Source organism: Lycorma delicatula, chromosome 4 (genome assembly GCF_047948215.1).
Source record: "Lycorma delicatula isolate Av1 chromosome 4, ASM4794821v1, whole genome shotgun sequence".
In the NCBI taxonomy this organism is placed as follows: domain Eukaryota; kingdom Metazoa; phylum Arthropoda; class Insecta; order Hemiptera; family Fulgoridae; genus Lycorma; species Lycorma delicatula.
In genome coordinates, this window is record NC_134458.1 from 6387855 (window position 1) to 6402968 (window position 15114).

Consider the following 15114-nt stretch of genomic DNA (forward strand, 5'->3'; position numbering starts at 1 on the left):
TATTAAATTTTTTCTATTCCCTTAACTAATTAACCGCCGTATCATTTATCGTAATAAAACGCCATGGTGTGAAAACGTTTATTTAATTAGTCGAGGAGGTGTATGCCATCTTTATTATACGTAAATGGAAATTATTTACCCAGCCGGGGAAAGAATAAATAAAAAAACGATTTTTTGTGCGTTAATTGTGAGGTTTGCGGTCAAATATTTAAAATTCATGAAAATAAGTTTTGATAATTTCAGTTGACTGGTTTTGTGATCGAAAAATTCCCATTAAAATTGTGGGAATTCTCGGCATTTTGTTGTAGAAGATATTCGACTTTTGTGAGCGGTACGGGTCGCACCGCCCGTTTCACCCGCAAATCCTCGGGAAATCGGGATATTTTTTTACCTACGATGAGAGTAGTACTGTACCGATCGACAATTTTGCGGTATCGGATTACATAATAACTTAAAAGAATGCCTTCGCCTATCCCGGGAACTTGTTACGCTTGGAAATATTCAAAATCGGTTATAACCGTGCAGCTGAACTGTCGGAAGAGGTCGAACGAAATAAATAGACCGCATTAGAGTAAACCCTATCCGTTATCGACTTTTCTGCGACTTTCAGGACCTCTCAGGGTATAGCATATCGAAGATAAAAAAAGCGAGTTAAAAATAGATGTTTAGGGTAGATGTCACGTCTAATAAATCCGTTACACACGCGTAAAGAATGCTAGGTTTGATTCCCTTTTTGTAGGGTAACTGCATTTTTTGCAGGTTAACTTTAGTCGTCGATCGTTTATAAACATAATAAAAAAGACGTAATATTTTAACGGTAAAATTAAACGTTCTGATATGTTGTAGGTAAACATTAAAAAATTTCCCGATAATTTTTGAACATTTTTCTTCGTGTCTCCGATAGCTACTTTATACGAGAGTAATTTTGTTCTCTCGCTTGTAGGTAACAGCGTGACCGATATTCTACGACTTACATTTCCAATAAGTATCACCGGTGGATACCGTTATATTATTCTTGCACTTTATTATTATTAAGTTTATTATTTAAACTTTTAATAATATTAAGTTTATAAACCAAAAAAAGTTTTTAAAATGTCAAAAATCTATATTTTTAAACTTCCATCAGTTTCCCAGCCCCAATATTGGCCCAAAATATCTCTTTTTTTTTGGGGGGGGGGGAAGCCACTCGCAATACCACTATGCCTAGAAAGACATAAAAAAATCGTTTAAAAATATGCAATTAATAAAAAAATAAATTTTCTGATTTTTGGGAAGGGAGAATGTTGTGGCAAACTGTTTTTAAAATGGTAAGATAAGTGTGCACGCATTTACTGAGCTTAATATAAAATGGGGTTATGTTAGCAAAAGTTTGAGAAAATTGTCCCCAAAAAAACTATGTAACCCGTACCCCGGAGATATTGACCCAACAAATTGCCCATATGTAAGTCTGTGTAGAAAATGTCATCAAAATCGGTTTATCCAGTCAAAAGTTATTAAGCTTCAAACACACCAACACACGTACGTACGTATCCTCACTGTTTTTTCGTTTTTTTGGTTTCTGGGTCATGAAACGTCGGGCAATAAACCCATACCCTATTTTTGACTAATTACATTACTTTCCTTCTTACGGCATATTTAGAGTTTTGATGTCAGAAAAGTAAAATGGAAATGCATTATAACAATGAAGGGAATATTTTAGTATCTGATGAGTCCATCATCCTTCGGTTATCTTTTTTTCTGTTTTATTTCACCGGATGATTTTTATTCGGATCAGACCGGCGTTGTATACGTTATAGGGTTTACGTTCTAACCGTTGACAGGTAAACCGTAACAGTCTCCATCGACCTATAAGAATTTTGCGTTTTGACTCGAGTAGATTTGCCCCCAGCAGTATTTTTTTTTAATATTTATTTACCGTCTTATCAGTGTCGTTACTTTTCTAATAATTGAAAATTTATTTCAGCGACCTTAAATTCTACAGTTCAAAGACTTGTTTCCGTCAGTAAATTGCCATCTGTTTACGATTCTCAAGAAACAGGAAAAAAACGGCACATTTTCTTGTTTTCTAGGAATCGGATTACTAAACAGAGCACGATGATGTGCACGAGCGATACAGCGAGTATTACGTAGAAGGTGGAGGTACACGTATTACAAGCTTAATAGAGCTGTAATAACACAACTCAACATATAATACAGAATGCTCAATTTAAAAGAGGCCCCATCATTCATTACTTTATAATAAATGCAAAATTTGTTAAGATGCATATATTGGTGTGAGATGGTTAAAATGATGTGGAAGATGTTGGTACAACTGGAGCTGAAGTGGGGAGTAGTGTTTATTGCCTGCACATTTTTTTTAATAAATCATGGCTCCGTGTGAAATACGTTTTCGCTGATCTATTTAAAATTAAAATAACGTTTGTATTTTAATTTTTTTAAATTAAACAACATTATTCTGTCGATTAGTTTGTAATTAATACCAATAAAAAAAAAAATTGAACTCCATGACCGTTCTGCATCACTAGTTCAAATAATTTTAATTCTTTAAAGATGGATATTTTTATCTGTTACTGATTTTATTTTTTTATTATCTTTATTTATTTACGTAATTATCTAATTTTATTAATTCGGCAATGGTTTACTACTCCCATTAAGCTTTCATGCTGAATACTTTTTCTTTTCTCCCCCCCCCCCCAAAGTTTGCAATTTTTTCACTTGAAAAAAACTCAAAATAGCAGGAAATATTGATATTAATAAAAATAATAATAACATTTTATAATAACTACAATAATAATAATAATAATAAATAAATTATATACAAAGTAAAATCTCAAGAACAGGATTTATTTACAGGTAGTTAATCGTAGAAACCAGAATTCAGTCACATTGACAAATGACACTATAATGACCGCTAATATTTACACCTTTAACAACTGGTATTGCATTACTACGAAGATAATATTAGTCGAAAGTTCTTTTACTGCAAACACCTTTCTTTTTTTCGAATAAAACTACCCTCTCAATTTATGGATGAGTGTAATACTTTACACTTTTTACTAATTATCTACAGTAACTCGCCAAACAACCTCCTGCAGTCTCCCTTTGTCCACACTTCTTTCTTTTTTCCTGTTTAGCCTCCGGTAACTACCGTTTAGATAATTCTTCAGGGGATGAATGAGGATGATATGTATGAGTGTAAATGAAGTGTAGTCTTGTACAGTCTCAGTTCAACCATTCCTGAGATGTGTGGTTAATTGAAACCCAACCACCAAAGAACACCGGTATCCACGATCTAGTATTCAAGTCCGTGTAAAAATAGCTGGCTTTATTAGTACTTGAACGCTGGAACTCTCGATTTCCAAATCAGCTGATTTGGGAAGACGCGTTCACCACTAGACCAACCCGGTGGGTTATGTCCATACTTTTTTCCCTACTTCCCCGGGCCGGGTATCCATTCAAGTATGCGCAGCCCGGGAAAGTGTCCTTTAAACTCAAAGGAGGCCTCCCCACCCGCCGGCTGTACGTCCGGCACGGCAGGTCAGCCCCCCCGGTTGGATCTTTTGTTTTAATGTGCCTGCCTCAAGCCCCCCCGACAGAGAACCAGGCCCGACAAAGCCGTCCCTGGCCCCAGCCGAGGGAACCGGGTCTCGGTCTTTTCATTACCCAGTTGTTATGATCCCCAAACGAAGGAATGATCTTCTCCTCATAGCTGCTTGCCTTAACGAAAATATTAAACTACTAAGTTACCACGGGGCCTCAATGGCCTCTTAAAAGGGCTACACCATCTTTAGCCTTTAGCACTATCTTGGCAAACTCCTCCATTTTGTTCCGATTGTCAGCGGATCGCAGGAGAAAAAGAAGCAGATTCTCCGGATTTAATTCTTGCAGCCCTGCACGTTGTCTATGTATAGTCCATCTATTACAGTGGAACAGAGTATGTTCGGCAGTATCCGAATCCTGGCAGAACATGCAAATAGGTGCTGGTCTTCTACCGAATCGATGTAAATAATATTCGAAGCTACCATGCCCAGAAAGTATTTGAGTAAGATAATAACCAACCTCCCCATGTCCTCTATCAAGCCACATGCCCAAGTCGGGTACCAATCTCCTGGTCCAGGTAGCTTTAGTGGAAAGATTCCATCTGTCCTGCCATATGCGCCGGATGTTGGCTTGGGCTTCTTGTTTCGGCATGCCACGATACCTTAGTGATCGCTCTTTAACTAAGAGGTCGATAGGGGGAACCGATGATAATACACAAGCCGCATCGTAAGAGATGGTGCGGTATGCAGAAGTGATGTTTATAAGAGCTTGCCTATGCTTACGACATTTCTTGCAACACAAAGTGCTTTTTCCCATATAGGTGCAGCATACAATAATACAGGCGTTAAAGTTGAGGCAATGACCCGCCGCCTAGATGCACGTGGAGCTTCATGTCCAGCCAACAATCTTGTTAAAGCCTTTGCGGTATTCTCGACCTCTTTACATTTCTGTGCGAGATGAGGACTAAACTTTAGAGCTGGGTCTATAATGACACCAAGATATTTTGTTACTGCCACACGGTCTAGTCTGCGATCGCCCACGCGGAGATTTAGGTCTCTGAGTCGCCTTCTTCCAGCCAGAAAAATATAGTGACATTTATCTAAAGACAAAGATAGTTCTCGGTCCGAGAGCTAGTTATTAACCGATGTTAGCACTTCATTACCGGTAACTTCAAGGTCACGTTCAGTTTTGGCTTCAATTAATATAGCCAAATCATCGGCATAAGCAACTATTTCCGAGCCTTCAGGTAATCTCAGTCTAAATATTCCATCAATTACTATTAGCCAAAGCAAGGGGCCTAACACAGACCGCTGCGGCACTCCTCCATGAAGCTGATATCTAAATTTACCTTCGAGCGCCTCGACCAAAGTCCACCTATCAGTCAGATATTCTCGTACTTGTCTTTTGATATAGGAACTAATCTGTTTGTCCGTGAGAGCTGCCATAATTGTATCCCATCGGACCGATCCAAAGGCATTTTTGATATCTAACAGAATAAGCAACGGGATTCTTCTGGTACGCCACGTACCAGATCTGACAGACAATACCCAGTTGGTAATTTTTTCCAGAGCTTGCACCGTGGATCTATGTTTCCTGAACCCAAATTGGTTATCATGAAGTCCGTCTTTGGACTCTAATTCTTGGATAAGTCTTTCGCTACCAAGCGCTCGGCAACCTTTCCCATATTATTGATGAGACTCAACGGCCGATAGCTAATGATTTCTTGATTGCCGGACTTCTTAGGCAGGAAAACAGTCCGTGACTCCTTCCAGCATGCGGGGAAAGTCTTGTTTTGTACTCCATAATTGGCCACGTCAATGATTTCCCAGGGGATTATCTTCATTAATCCTTTGAGGAGGGCAGCCGGGATTCCATCTGGACCCGTACTTTTTTTATCCTTCAGACCAGAAACGGCAATAGCGACCTCGTTTTGTGTAAAGCGTTTGGCTTCACAGTCTATTATGTCCGTATGTCCCTCGTCTTGAACAGGGAAGAGGCTATGAAGATGCAGTCTGGCCGTTTCTGTAACTAGGACAGGCAAGCGGCGTCCTAGGCTCTTCACTACTATTTTGTATGCCCGTCCCCACGGGTCTGTATCCAAGTCAGCACACAGCTGTTTCCAACAGTTTCTTTTACTAGTCTTATTAGATGATTCAAAGTACGCCTAGTTTGGACAAATCTTTCCTTCGCCTGGTCATATGGCGCACCGCCAGCGGGCCGCAGCCTTTGCTTTTTCCTACGCCAAAATTGTATCACTCTTCGCTGATCTGCAATTTCAGACGTCCACCAGTATACTGGGTGACGACCCCCTCCAAACTGCGGGACTCTAGACAGTTCTGTAATAATTGATTCTTGAAGGACTTGCGGCGTTACTATTCTTCCATCAGATAGGGTCCTGGCAATCTTGTTAACCACCACCTCAACTTGTCTTGGACTAAATCTAAATCGTGCAGTGGCTGATGTTGAAGGTCTTGCGCCTTCCATAATAAGCAAAGTTGCTAGGTGATCGCTTCCGGTTTCAGATTCAAGAACGCTCCAACTAAAGACGGAAGGATTCCATCTGCCGTCCACCAGCGTAAGATCCAGCACTGATTTATGGCCTCTTACCTCGTAGGCGTAAGTGCGGCCATTCAGGCAGATCAGCCCTGTGGTCATCATCATGTCAATGAAGATTCGTCCCCTTGCATCGTTATAAGAGCTGCCAGTTAAAATGGACTTACAATTAAAGTAGCCTAAGAGTATAGGTCTACTAGGTGCCCGCTGTATGACTCGCTGCAAATCGTTGATGTACTGCGCAAAGTCCCCGATATTAATGTTTGAACTTACATAACCGGCTATAAGGACAAAGTCCGGGAGTGCTACTGCCAGAATTCTCCCTCACCTCTATGAAGTAGGTGCCAGCCGAGACGGCCGCAGACATTACTGATAGCAACATCCCCAACCGCATCAGCCCAGAAAAAGGATTCCTTTTAGTTTTCTTCAGGATTCCTTCCATTATTATATTTTCTACCACTTTCTTCTTATTTGCCAGGAATCCGTTACTACTGGTCTTGTTACAATATTTTACATATTAAAAATTTTAGCATTAATGCTTATAATTATAGATATAAATTATAAATATAATCTAACCAAACTTAACCTACGCTCGCTTCGCTCGCTAACCTCGACAAATTTACAGTAATGTTTTGATTATTTAAATAATAAATAATTGCAATAATTACTGAATTTATTATTTAAATAATCAAAATATTACTGCTTATTATTCAAGGTTAGCGAGCGTAGGTTAAGTTTGGTTAGATTATATTTATAAAATAAATAAACGGTTATATCGAGTTTATTTCTCCAACCTGGTTGTTGTTATATCAATATTTCCTGCTATTTTTAGTTGTTTCCAGGTGAAAAACTTTCCAACTTTTTGGGGAGGGGGATAAACGTAAAAGTACTTGCTGCTGTTTCGGTTGATTAGTCCAGGTAAATGCCAGGTCAGTTCCTTTTTTATCCGTCCGTTCCTGACGCAATGAAAAAACAAAAAAGATATGGACCGATTTATTTTAGATATTGATTTAAACAAGTATTAGTATTTGCTTTTAATTAACGTCGACTTAACTATATTAGCGTCCTTCAAATTCTCCTAAAATCACTATTTTGCTGCATCGTTGATTATTCTTGCCGTAGCGCGGTTAGATAAGTTAACATAATAATTTACAGATTATTTCCTTTATGTGTCCCTCAAACAGTAGAGTTAGCGAGTACTTTCGACTCGGTTATTCCAGATTTACCCGATTAATTTATCTATTCGTTTATTGAAAATCAATATTTGCTGATACATTAAGTATTGTACGACGTGTGTTCGTTAAATAATGTCAAATATTGCAACTAAAAAAAAAAAAAAAAAAAAAAAAAAAAAGATTAAATATATAAAATTGTGTTGTTTGTATACAGAAGGAATGTAAAATGATGTGTAACTGTAGCCAAGTTCTTTGTCCGTGTTATTAAAAATTTTGTCATTACAGTGAGAAAGAAATATTGCATAAATACAGCGCAATCTTTCATCGCATTAATTTTTTTTTTAGTTACAGAAACAATGTATACAGAACATTTTTAGTATTATTACAACATTCTTTGTATTAAATAAACGTATTTTTTTATTTTTAATATTTTATTACGATTCAAAAAGTGTATCGATATTTAAATGAAACCTCTCAAAATTTCCCTTAAACCGAATTATCAGATCGTTTAATATTCTGGCCAGGGCATTTATCACCTTATCCGGTCGTTTTTTATCGTATGAGAAAAACTAAGATCAAATGCAGGATATGTTGAAATATTGTATTTTTGTATTTTGTTAGGTCAATTGCTTACCGCGCGACCAGAGACGCGTAACGTGCTTACAAAGTGGGGAAATTCACGTGATATTTAACCAAGGAAGGAGGGCGCGCGTATAGAACAAGAGGATGGTCTACTGTTGGAAACATATAAATTCTGTTTTATCAGGTTCCTTTCGGGGAGCCGTTCCCAATCCATATCCGTCTTATTCATATTATGGAATTGTACACCTAATCTAAAGGATGGTTTCTCGTTTCCGGATAACGACTTTAGCTTATACCGGCTGATAAACTATCGCGGAAATGAATAAATGATTAATTTATTACTTTACTTTGTTTCTTCCGATCTGCATTTTGTTGGTGAGCTCGGCATTCTGATTCTCGACGTACATTCGGCTCGGTGAAGAAGGTAACAAACAGGAAGCCACTCTCTTTATATTTCCCACTTATAACCTTGACATGGAATGGTTGTTATTGTTGAGATCGGCTGTGTAGTGTTCAGGAATAGCCGGTGTCACTTGTGGGAGTCGTCTATAACCGTATAGTTATGGTTTTTAACGTACGGGCTAAGTATTGTTGATTTTATAACATGATCGGTCTAATAGTCTTGTAGTATAACAAAAAAAGTTTTAAAAAAATTGGCCTGTGCAGACATTGTCATGCTTCTAGACAAGGAAGGGGTCATCAGAATGATGATCTGTGTTATAGGTACCGCGGGTTTCTTCACCGTGAGATTATAAATTTATAATTAAAAATATGAGAGTTTTTTTTTTGTTGATAGTTTGAAATTTTATTGCTATTATGATATATTTTCAAGTCGTTAAAAATTACACTAACAGAAATATACTCCTCCAGTAACTATTGTGATCAAATAATATTTTTAAATTCTACAATTATTACAGTGTAAATCTTAAATAATTGTTTTAGTTTGTCTTTTGTTGACAGCAACAAAACGTGTTTTGATTTCTGATCAAAATGTGTTATAAAAGATTTTTTTTAAAAATGCAAATTAAGAACCGATTACTCGATCTCATACGAGGATCTCTTAAAAATTTTTAAGTAAACAATCACCTACCGGTTTGTCGCACTTCTAGGTACATCCCTTTCTGTTTTGTATTTGTCTCTTAGTTTCAAGTTATTCGTTACATTCCTCATCTTAAGTACTTTTTTATTCTGTATTTATTTTTTGCATTCTAACCTTTGAGACAGAGAGAGTGTGTGTGTGTGTCGCTATATTGATTTAACTTCTTACAGTAATTAACTGACGCTAGAGGTGCCTTAATATAATTTACTGACCAAAGTTGTAATTAAAATTTGCTACACAAGCTTCTTTTTTCTCAGATTTGTGGAACGATCCATTATTCCAAACTGCCTCGTAATTTTTATCGTTCTTAGAAAACAGATGGTTAAAATTTCATCTTTTAACAATAGAACCTGTAATAAATTTAGGTCTTCCCTTCAAAATGTTGAGTACAGAGTTCTCCAGGGAATTATCTTCAGTTCCTTAGTTTTCTTGACAACTGTAAACAGTCTTCCTCAAAAAATTACATTTTTCATTGTTAACCATTTTGCAGGTGTTAGAATTTAATATAGGAGAAGATAATTACATGGGAGGATTTGAAAATTCTATGTTAGCGGTTTAAAAAAAATCATTCAATGTATTTCTAAATGTCTATCTTAAAATATGGATAAACCCATTTAATTTCTCTTATCAGATCGACATATCGTCGTTTATCCTACAGATTACTGTTATTGTTATTACTGTTTATGATGATACTTGAATTTCCTGTAAAATATTTTTGGATCTTCTTAAATGACAAATTTTTATGAGGTAAGGAATCGATTTAATTTCCATAAAGATCAAACAATATTATTTCATTTTGATTATCTATCATTTGTCATTATTATTTTTTCATTCTCATTTAAAGCATATTAAATAGGTACTCAAATATTTAGCGATTAACAACATTAAAATTGTTATTTTTTGTGTAACTATATTTTTCCATTGTTGCATTATTATTTCTTAAAATTATGAACCATTTTTTTAAATTTATAATCTTATACTTTGTAATGCTGCTCTAATCCTTGGTTTCCCTTTATTCTTCTAGGAAAGTCCTGTAGCGTTCCATTTTGTTATCCATGGACTACGTTGACCCACCTTTTTTTTTCTTCGGTATTTTTTAAACACCCCAAGGGTGGCCAGTAATCGCCGCTAAGCATCTTGTCAGCCACCCCGGGTGCCGTGGCAGTTGTCTGCCCCCCCTGGCTTGTCCCTCAGTGGACAGTCCCCGTACACCCCCTAACTAATTCTGGACATAGCCAATCCCTAACTCCACGAAATTTTAATCCATGAGAATCCCACGGGCCATAAAAACGGTACGCCCTAACCCCCCGCTCTTCAACGGGCTAGTGCGACCTAAGCCGCAGGCGACTTTCCTTACCTAATCGTGCCACGATTCAACAACCCACTTTTTTTTGTGGGGTTCTCTCCTCCCTCGAAGTCTATACTCTATTCAACCCTCTTACTCAGAGCGTCACCACTTCTCGCCGAAAATCCATCCTGTTTACATGATGGACTGGCCAAAGGTCCAGCCTGTTTACATAACGAACTATCGGGTCCGTGCCCGACCATACCACATTTCCTGCACTTATTCATCTCTGGACAGTCTCTCCTGTAATGGCCGTCAACTCCGAACTGGAAACTGGACCTCGAACCGTCCAGGCGCTTACAGACACCCGCGACCGTGTCCCCACTCCTAACACATGTAACAACGAGGGTCTTCTTCCCTTGTGACAACCGGACAGGTTTGTACAATCTATCGGGATCCTGTCCTTTACCACAAGAATTTCCGCCGCTCGCATTGGGAGTTCTAACGTCGCATTCTGCGAGTGGGCAAACGCGGGTCGGAGTGAAGTCATCTTAACCTCCTGGTGGTCCTCCATAGGAATGATTTCTTGAACAGCTTTCATTGTCCTCTTTCATAACTTCACAGTCGATGTTTTTAATATGGACCAGTCTACCCCTTCTATCACCAGAAGTAATCTGGGCATCTTGGAAATTTTCCTTCCACCTCTCCGAAAAGTTCTTTGCCTCACCTGAACCGTCCTCAATTGAGACAACAACTCCTGCCACAACTTCTCCCGTCTTCACCCTAACAGCCCTAAGCAACTGGGCAAATATAAGACCCTCCTTCTTTATCACAACAGTTTTAGTAAGCACCTCAGGTGTCTCTGCTGGCCTCACAATTTTCCCCTCTTTGATGAAGTAAAGTTGCCTCTTGTTGCCATCTCTTCTGGCCTTATACTCTAGCCACCATCTCGACATGTGTGCTGCCTTACCAATAGCAGAGCAGACTGGCAACGGCTCCTTAAATTTATCTCTTTCCATCCTTTCAAGCTTCGCCAATTGTTTACTGACAAGGGCTTCATCCAAAGAAGAATCAATCACTCACACATATGCTTCAACACGGCATTGAGCATCTTTCTTGTCCCCAAGCAAAAAGTCAGGTTCAGAAAAATCTCAGACTATGGTGCCAGGAGCAACCTTCCTCTCGTTCAACACTTTCCAGACATGCGGAGCATAATCACACATCCTTCTAGCTAACTTGCCTTTTTTGTTCCCATTCAATTCGTATATCATCCTGACTCATCTATTTGGCCCCGTCAGGAGCCCCATGTTTACTTCCACATTCATACATAGGTCTTCAGGCCATCTTTATAAGATCAGAACTGGGAGCTCATCCTCTGTGACTCCCTCATCCAGTTTCTTGAGTAATTCGACTGAGAAAGCCTCACTCCTGGGCATACATGTTTGGGTACCTACCTCCTTAGTCATAAACTCTCCACCAGTCTCAACAAACTTAACAAGTGGTGTCTCGTCTGTCTGGGTGCCAGTATCCTCAGAAATCAAAGGCACATGTTGAGCCACCTAATCCGAATAAAATATATATTTGTTTACTTATACAACATCACATTTCAGAAGCCACTATTTGATTGTCTGGTTTTTATTAACATCCATGTTTCATTACTGTACTGTTCTACATGCCATTATTTTTTAATTTCTATTTATAGAAAAAATAGTGTTATAAAAATGTTTAATAAAGTAAAATTCTATTACTCTTAAAACCATGAAGCTCTCGTAAGCATTCAATTGAACAGACTTATAAAATGATAATTTATGCTTTGTGAACTATATATATGTGATGATGGTAGTAGAAAAAAAATTCTGTTGACAAAATATTAAATAAATAAACTTCTATTTGCTTGTCCTTCATATTTGTTATTTTTATTATTACTCTTGTAATGACATCGGTTTTTTTGGATGTTAACTGTTACATTCTAACTGTAAATGTTTTCACATCTGACATAAAATTATATCATGTTTCAGTTAATTTTATAATTTGTGGAAACAGTATTTTTATAGTGTTTGTAAGCAACAGTCACTTCCACCATTTCTGTTTTGTCCCTACTTGACATCTGTGTATTACTTCATTTTCAGTTGTTTCAGGATATAGAGCAACCATGTTTTTGCAATTACAGCAACTGCTGGATAAAAGATGGGGTAGGTCAAACTTTCAATCATGTTGTTTTCAAGAGCTGTATTTGGTTGAAAGTTTCTTTTTTCTTTAATTTATTGAAGATATATTGTTGGATAAATTAAAGTTATATTTCACATGCTATTCGTTCATTTTATTTTATTCTTTGGCAGATTATTTTGTATTCATACATTTCTACTTTTTTCAAATTTAAAATTGTCTTTCTTTAATACCATTATAATTCACTAATATTTCATTTTATTATCTTCTATTCGATTTGTTTAGTGAGAACCATGGAAGGTTCCTTTTGGTTTTCAATGCATCCGTTTGTATTATTTTATAAAATGATTGTACAGACAATTTATCTTTGATGTAACATCTTTATAGTTAATCAGTTAAAATGTAAAGTGTGCTCAAAGATTTGGTAAAAGAATGTATAAAATAATCAGTTAAACTTGACAGGAACCCTATTTTCACATTTTATAAGAATGTTTTTTCTTTTTTTTTACAGCGTTTAGTTGACCTACGCCACAACCGCTAACAGAAAGAAATCCGTTACAATTTCAAAGAGATTCTCTATCTCAATATTTAAGATTTGACCCTTTACCTGATTCAATCAAAATGACTACCTACTTCAACTATCCTAGTGTGCAACTTCAGTCCGAGCTGGCAAGCATCGCTCAAAGAATTGTCGCTCCGGGTAAGGGAATTTTGGCTGCTGATGAATCTGTGAGCACTATGGGAAAGAGATTGGTTGATATTGGTGTTGAGAACAGTGAAGAAAATCGCCGTAAATACAGAGAGGTAAGTGAATATATGTTTTTTTGTGGACAAACCTTCTTTTGTTTACATATTAGACAGACATTTGATATCTCTTTATGTATATAAAAATAAAAATTAATTGGTAAAACTCATTTATATCAAGTGTATAATTTTATATTTCATATGGTAACAGATAGAAGCAGTATACGTGTGCTTTACATATAGAGTAAGAGTAAACAGATGGAAAGTCTCATAAGTAAAATAACCTTTTTATTGTAGACTAGTTTATTTTTCTGATATTTTACCATTCTAAGGTAGAGAAATTTATGTTGGAAATGTTTGTGGGAAACTTATATTTACTGAAAAACATTTTTACTCTATAAGGAAGTTTTATAACATTTTTTTTAGAAATTAAAATTATAGTCTTCAAAATTTTTTAGTCTCAATTACAAATATTTTCATTGTTGAAAATTGAATGGGCTGTAATTACGTTTCTTATTTTTGTCCTAATAAGATTTTAATAAAATATAACAACAAAATAACGCATGAGAAATATTTTTTCACATAGAAGGGCATTACCCTGGCCACAAATTTCACAGATTGTTTAAGACAAAAGTTGCAATTTCAAAAATTTTAACTTTTTTACCTACCTGTTAAGTTATTGTCATATCCAAGAAAATGTAAAAAAAAAAAAAAACACCATTTACCACTTAGAGAGGAATAGAGAGCCGTAGCCCAAAATGATTTCCAAGACAAAAGTTATGAAAATTGTATGAACTTTAATTTTTGTAGTTATAAGATCTATTTATTGCAAAATGATTTTTAAAAATTGGTTGAAAACCCTTTTTCAACAAGAGAGGGGCAGAACTAATGCAAAATTAAACAAAAAATGTTTCAGTAAATGTTTTGAAAATTGTGAACACTTCAGTTTTTGTAAAATTATAAACTAAGCAAAAAAATGACAATTGAGAATTTTTTATTGAAAGGGCAATGCCGTTACTGGATATTTTTAATACTCTGTTGCCCATCTTTCAGTTTATAAATTTTTGTAATTATGAAGGTTTCATTTTTTAGTTATATTGTAACAAAATAGACAAAAATAAATTCTAAAAATGATGAGAAAGAAATCATTTTATTTATAAAAAATTTTAAAGCACTGTTACGTCATTCTTATTGTTGTATGTATTATAATTTTTTTCTTTTTTTCTTTCAGCTATTGTTTACAACTGATCCTACTATTGGTGAATATATATCTGGAGTTATTTTATTTCATGAAACTTTATACCAGAAAACAAGTGATGGTGTACCATTCACAAAATTGCTTAAGGATCGCAATATTCTGATTGGTATTAAAGTAGACAAAGGTACTGTACCTCTTTTCTGTTCTGAAAATGAAGTCACAACTCAAGGTCTTGATGATTTAGACCAGCGATGTACTGAGTATAAAAAGGAAGGTTGTGATTTTGCAAAGTGGCGCTGTGTGCTTAAAATTGGAAAAAACACTCCTTCATACCAAGCCATATTAGAAAATGCTAATGTTTTGGCTCGTTACGCATCAATATGTCAGGCCCATGGCATCGTTCCTATTGTTGAACCAGAAGTAAGTAAACTTAAATTTCATTTAATTTGATTAATTCTGTGCAGTGATATACTCAGCTAGAAATGTAAGAATGAAAAAACACAAACATACTGTAAATGCTAATGCTAATCTTTTTCTCCTTTTTGGCTTTCTTCTGGACTATCATTAATTCATTAATACTTTCTAAAACCTCCACATTTTATAGTAGTGTGATTTTTATAACCAGTTATATTAAGTGGATAACAATTTTGATTTATTTTTTTGGCAAATAACTCTACTCCTTGCTAGTTTTATAACATAAAGAGATGCCTATATCCCATTGTCTCCTGTCACATTTGTTTCATTAATTTTCTTCCAGAATTTTATCCCAAAA

The 15114-nt window shown here is 36.1% G+C and overlaps 1 protein-coding gene across 2 annotated transcripts in view; it reads left to right on the forward strand.

The window, feature by feature from the left end:
• The window catches only part of Ald1 (fructose-bisphosphate aldolase), a 76685-nt gene that overhangs the window by 35116 nt on the left and 26455 nt on the right, over window positions 1–15114 (forward strand). For both annotated transcript variants that reach the window (XM_075362216.1, XM_075362215.1), the window contains exons 2-3: window positions 12912–13204; window positions 14376–14762. In XM_075362216.1, coding sequence (XP_075218331.1) covers window positions 13022–13204; window positions 14376–14762 — 570 coding nt within the window. In that variant the 5' untranslated portion in view covers window positions 12912–13021. The remainder of the gene's footprint in view (window positions 1–12911; window positions 13205–14375; window positions 14763–15114) is intronic.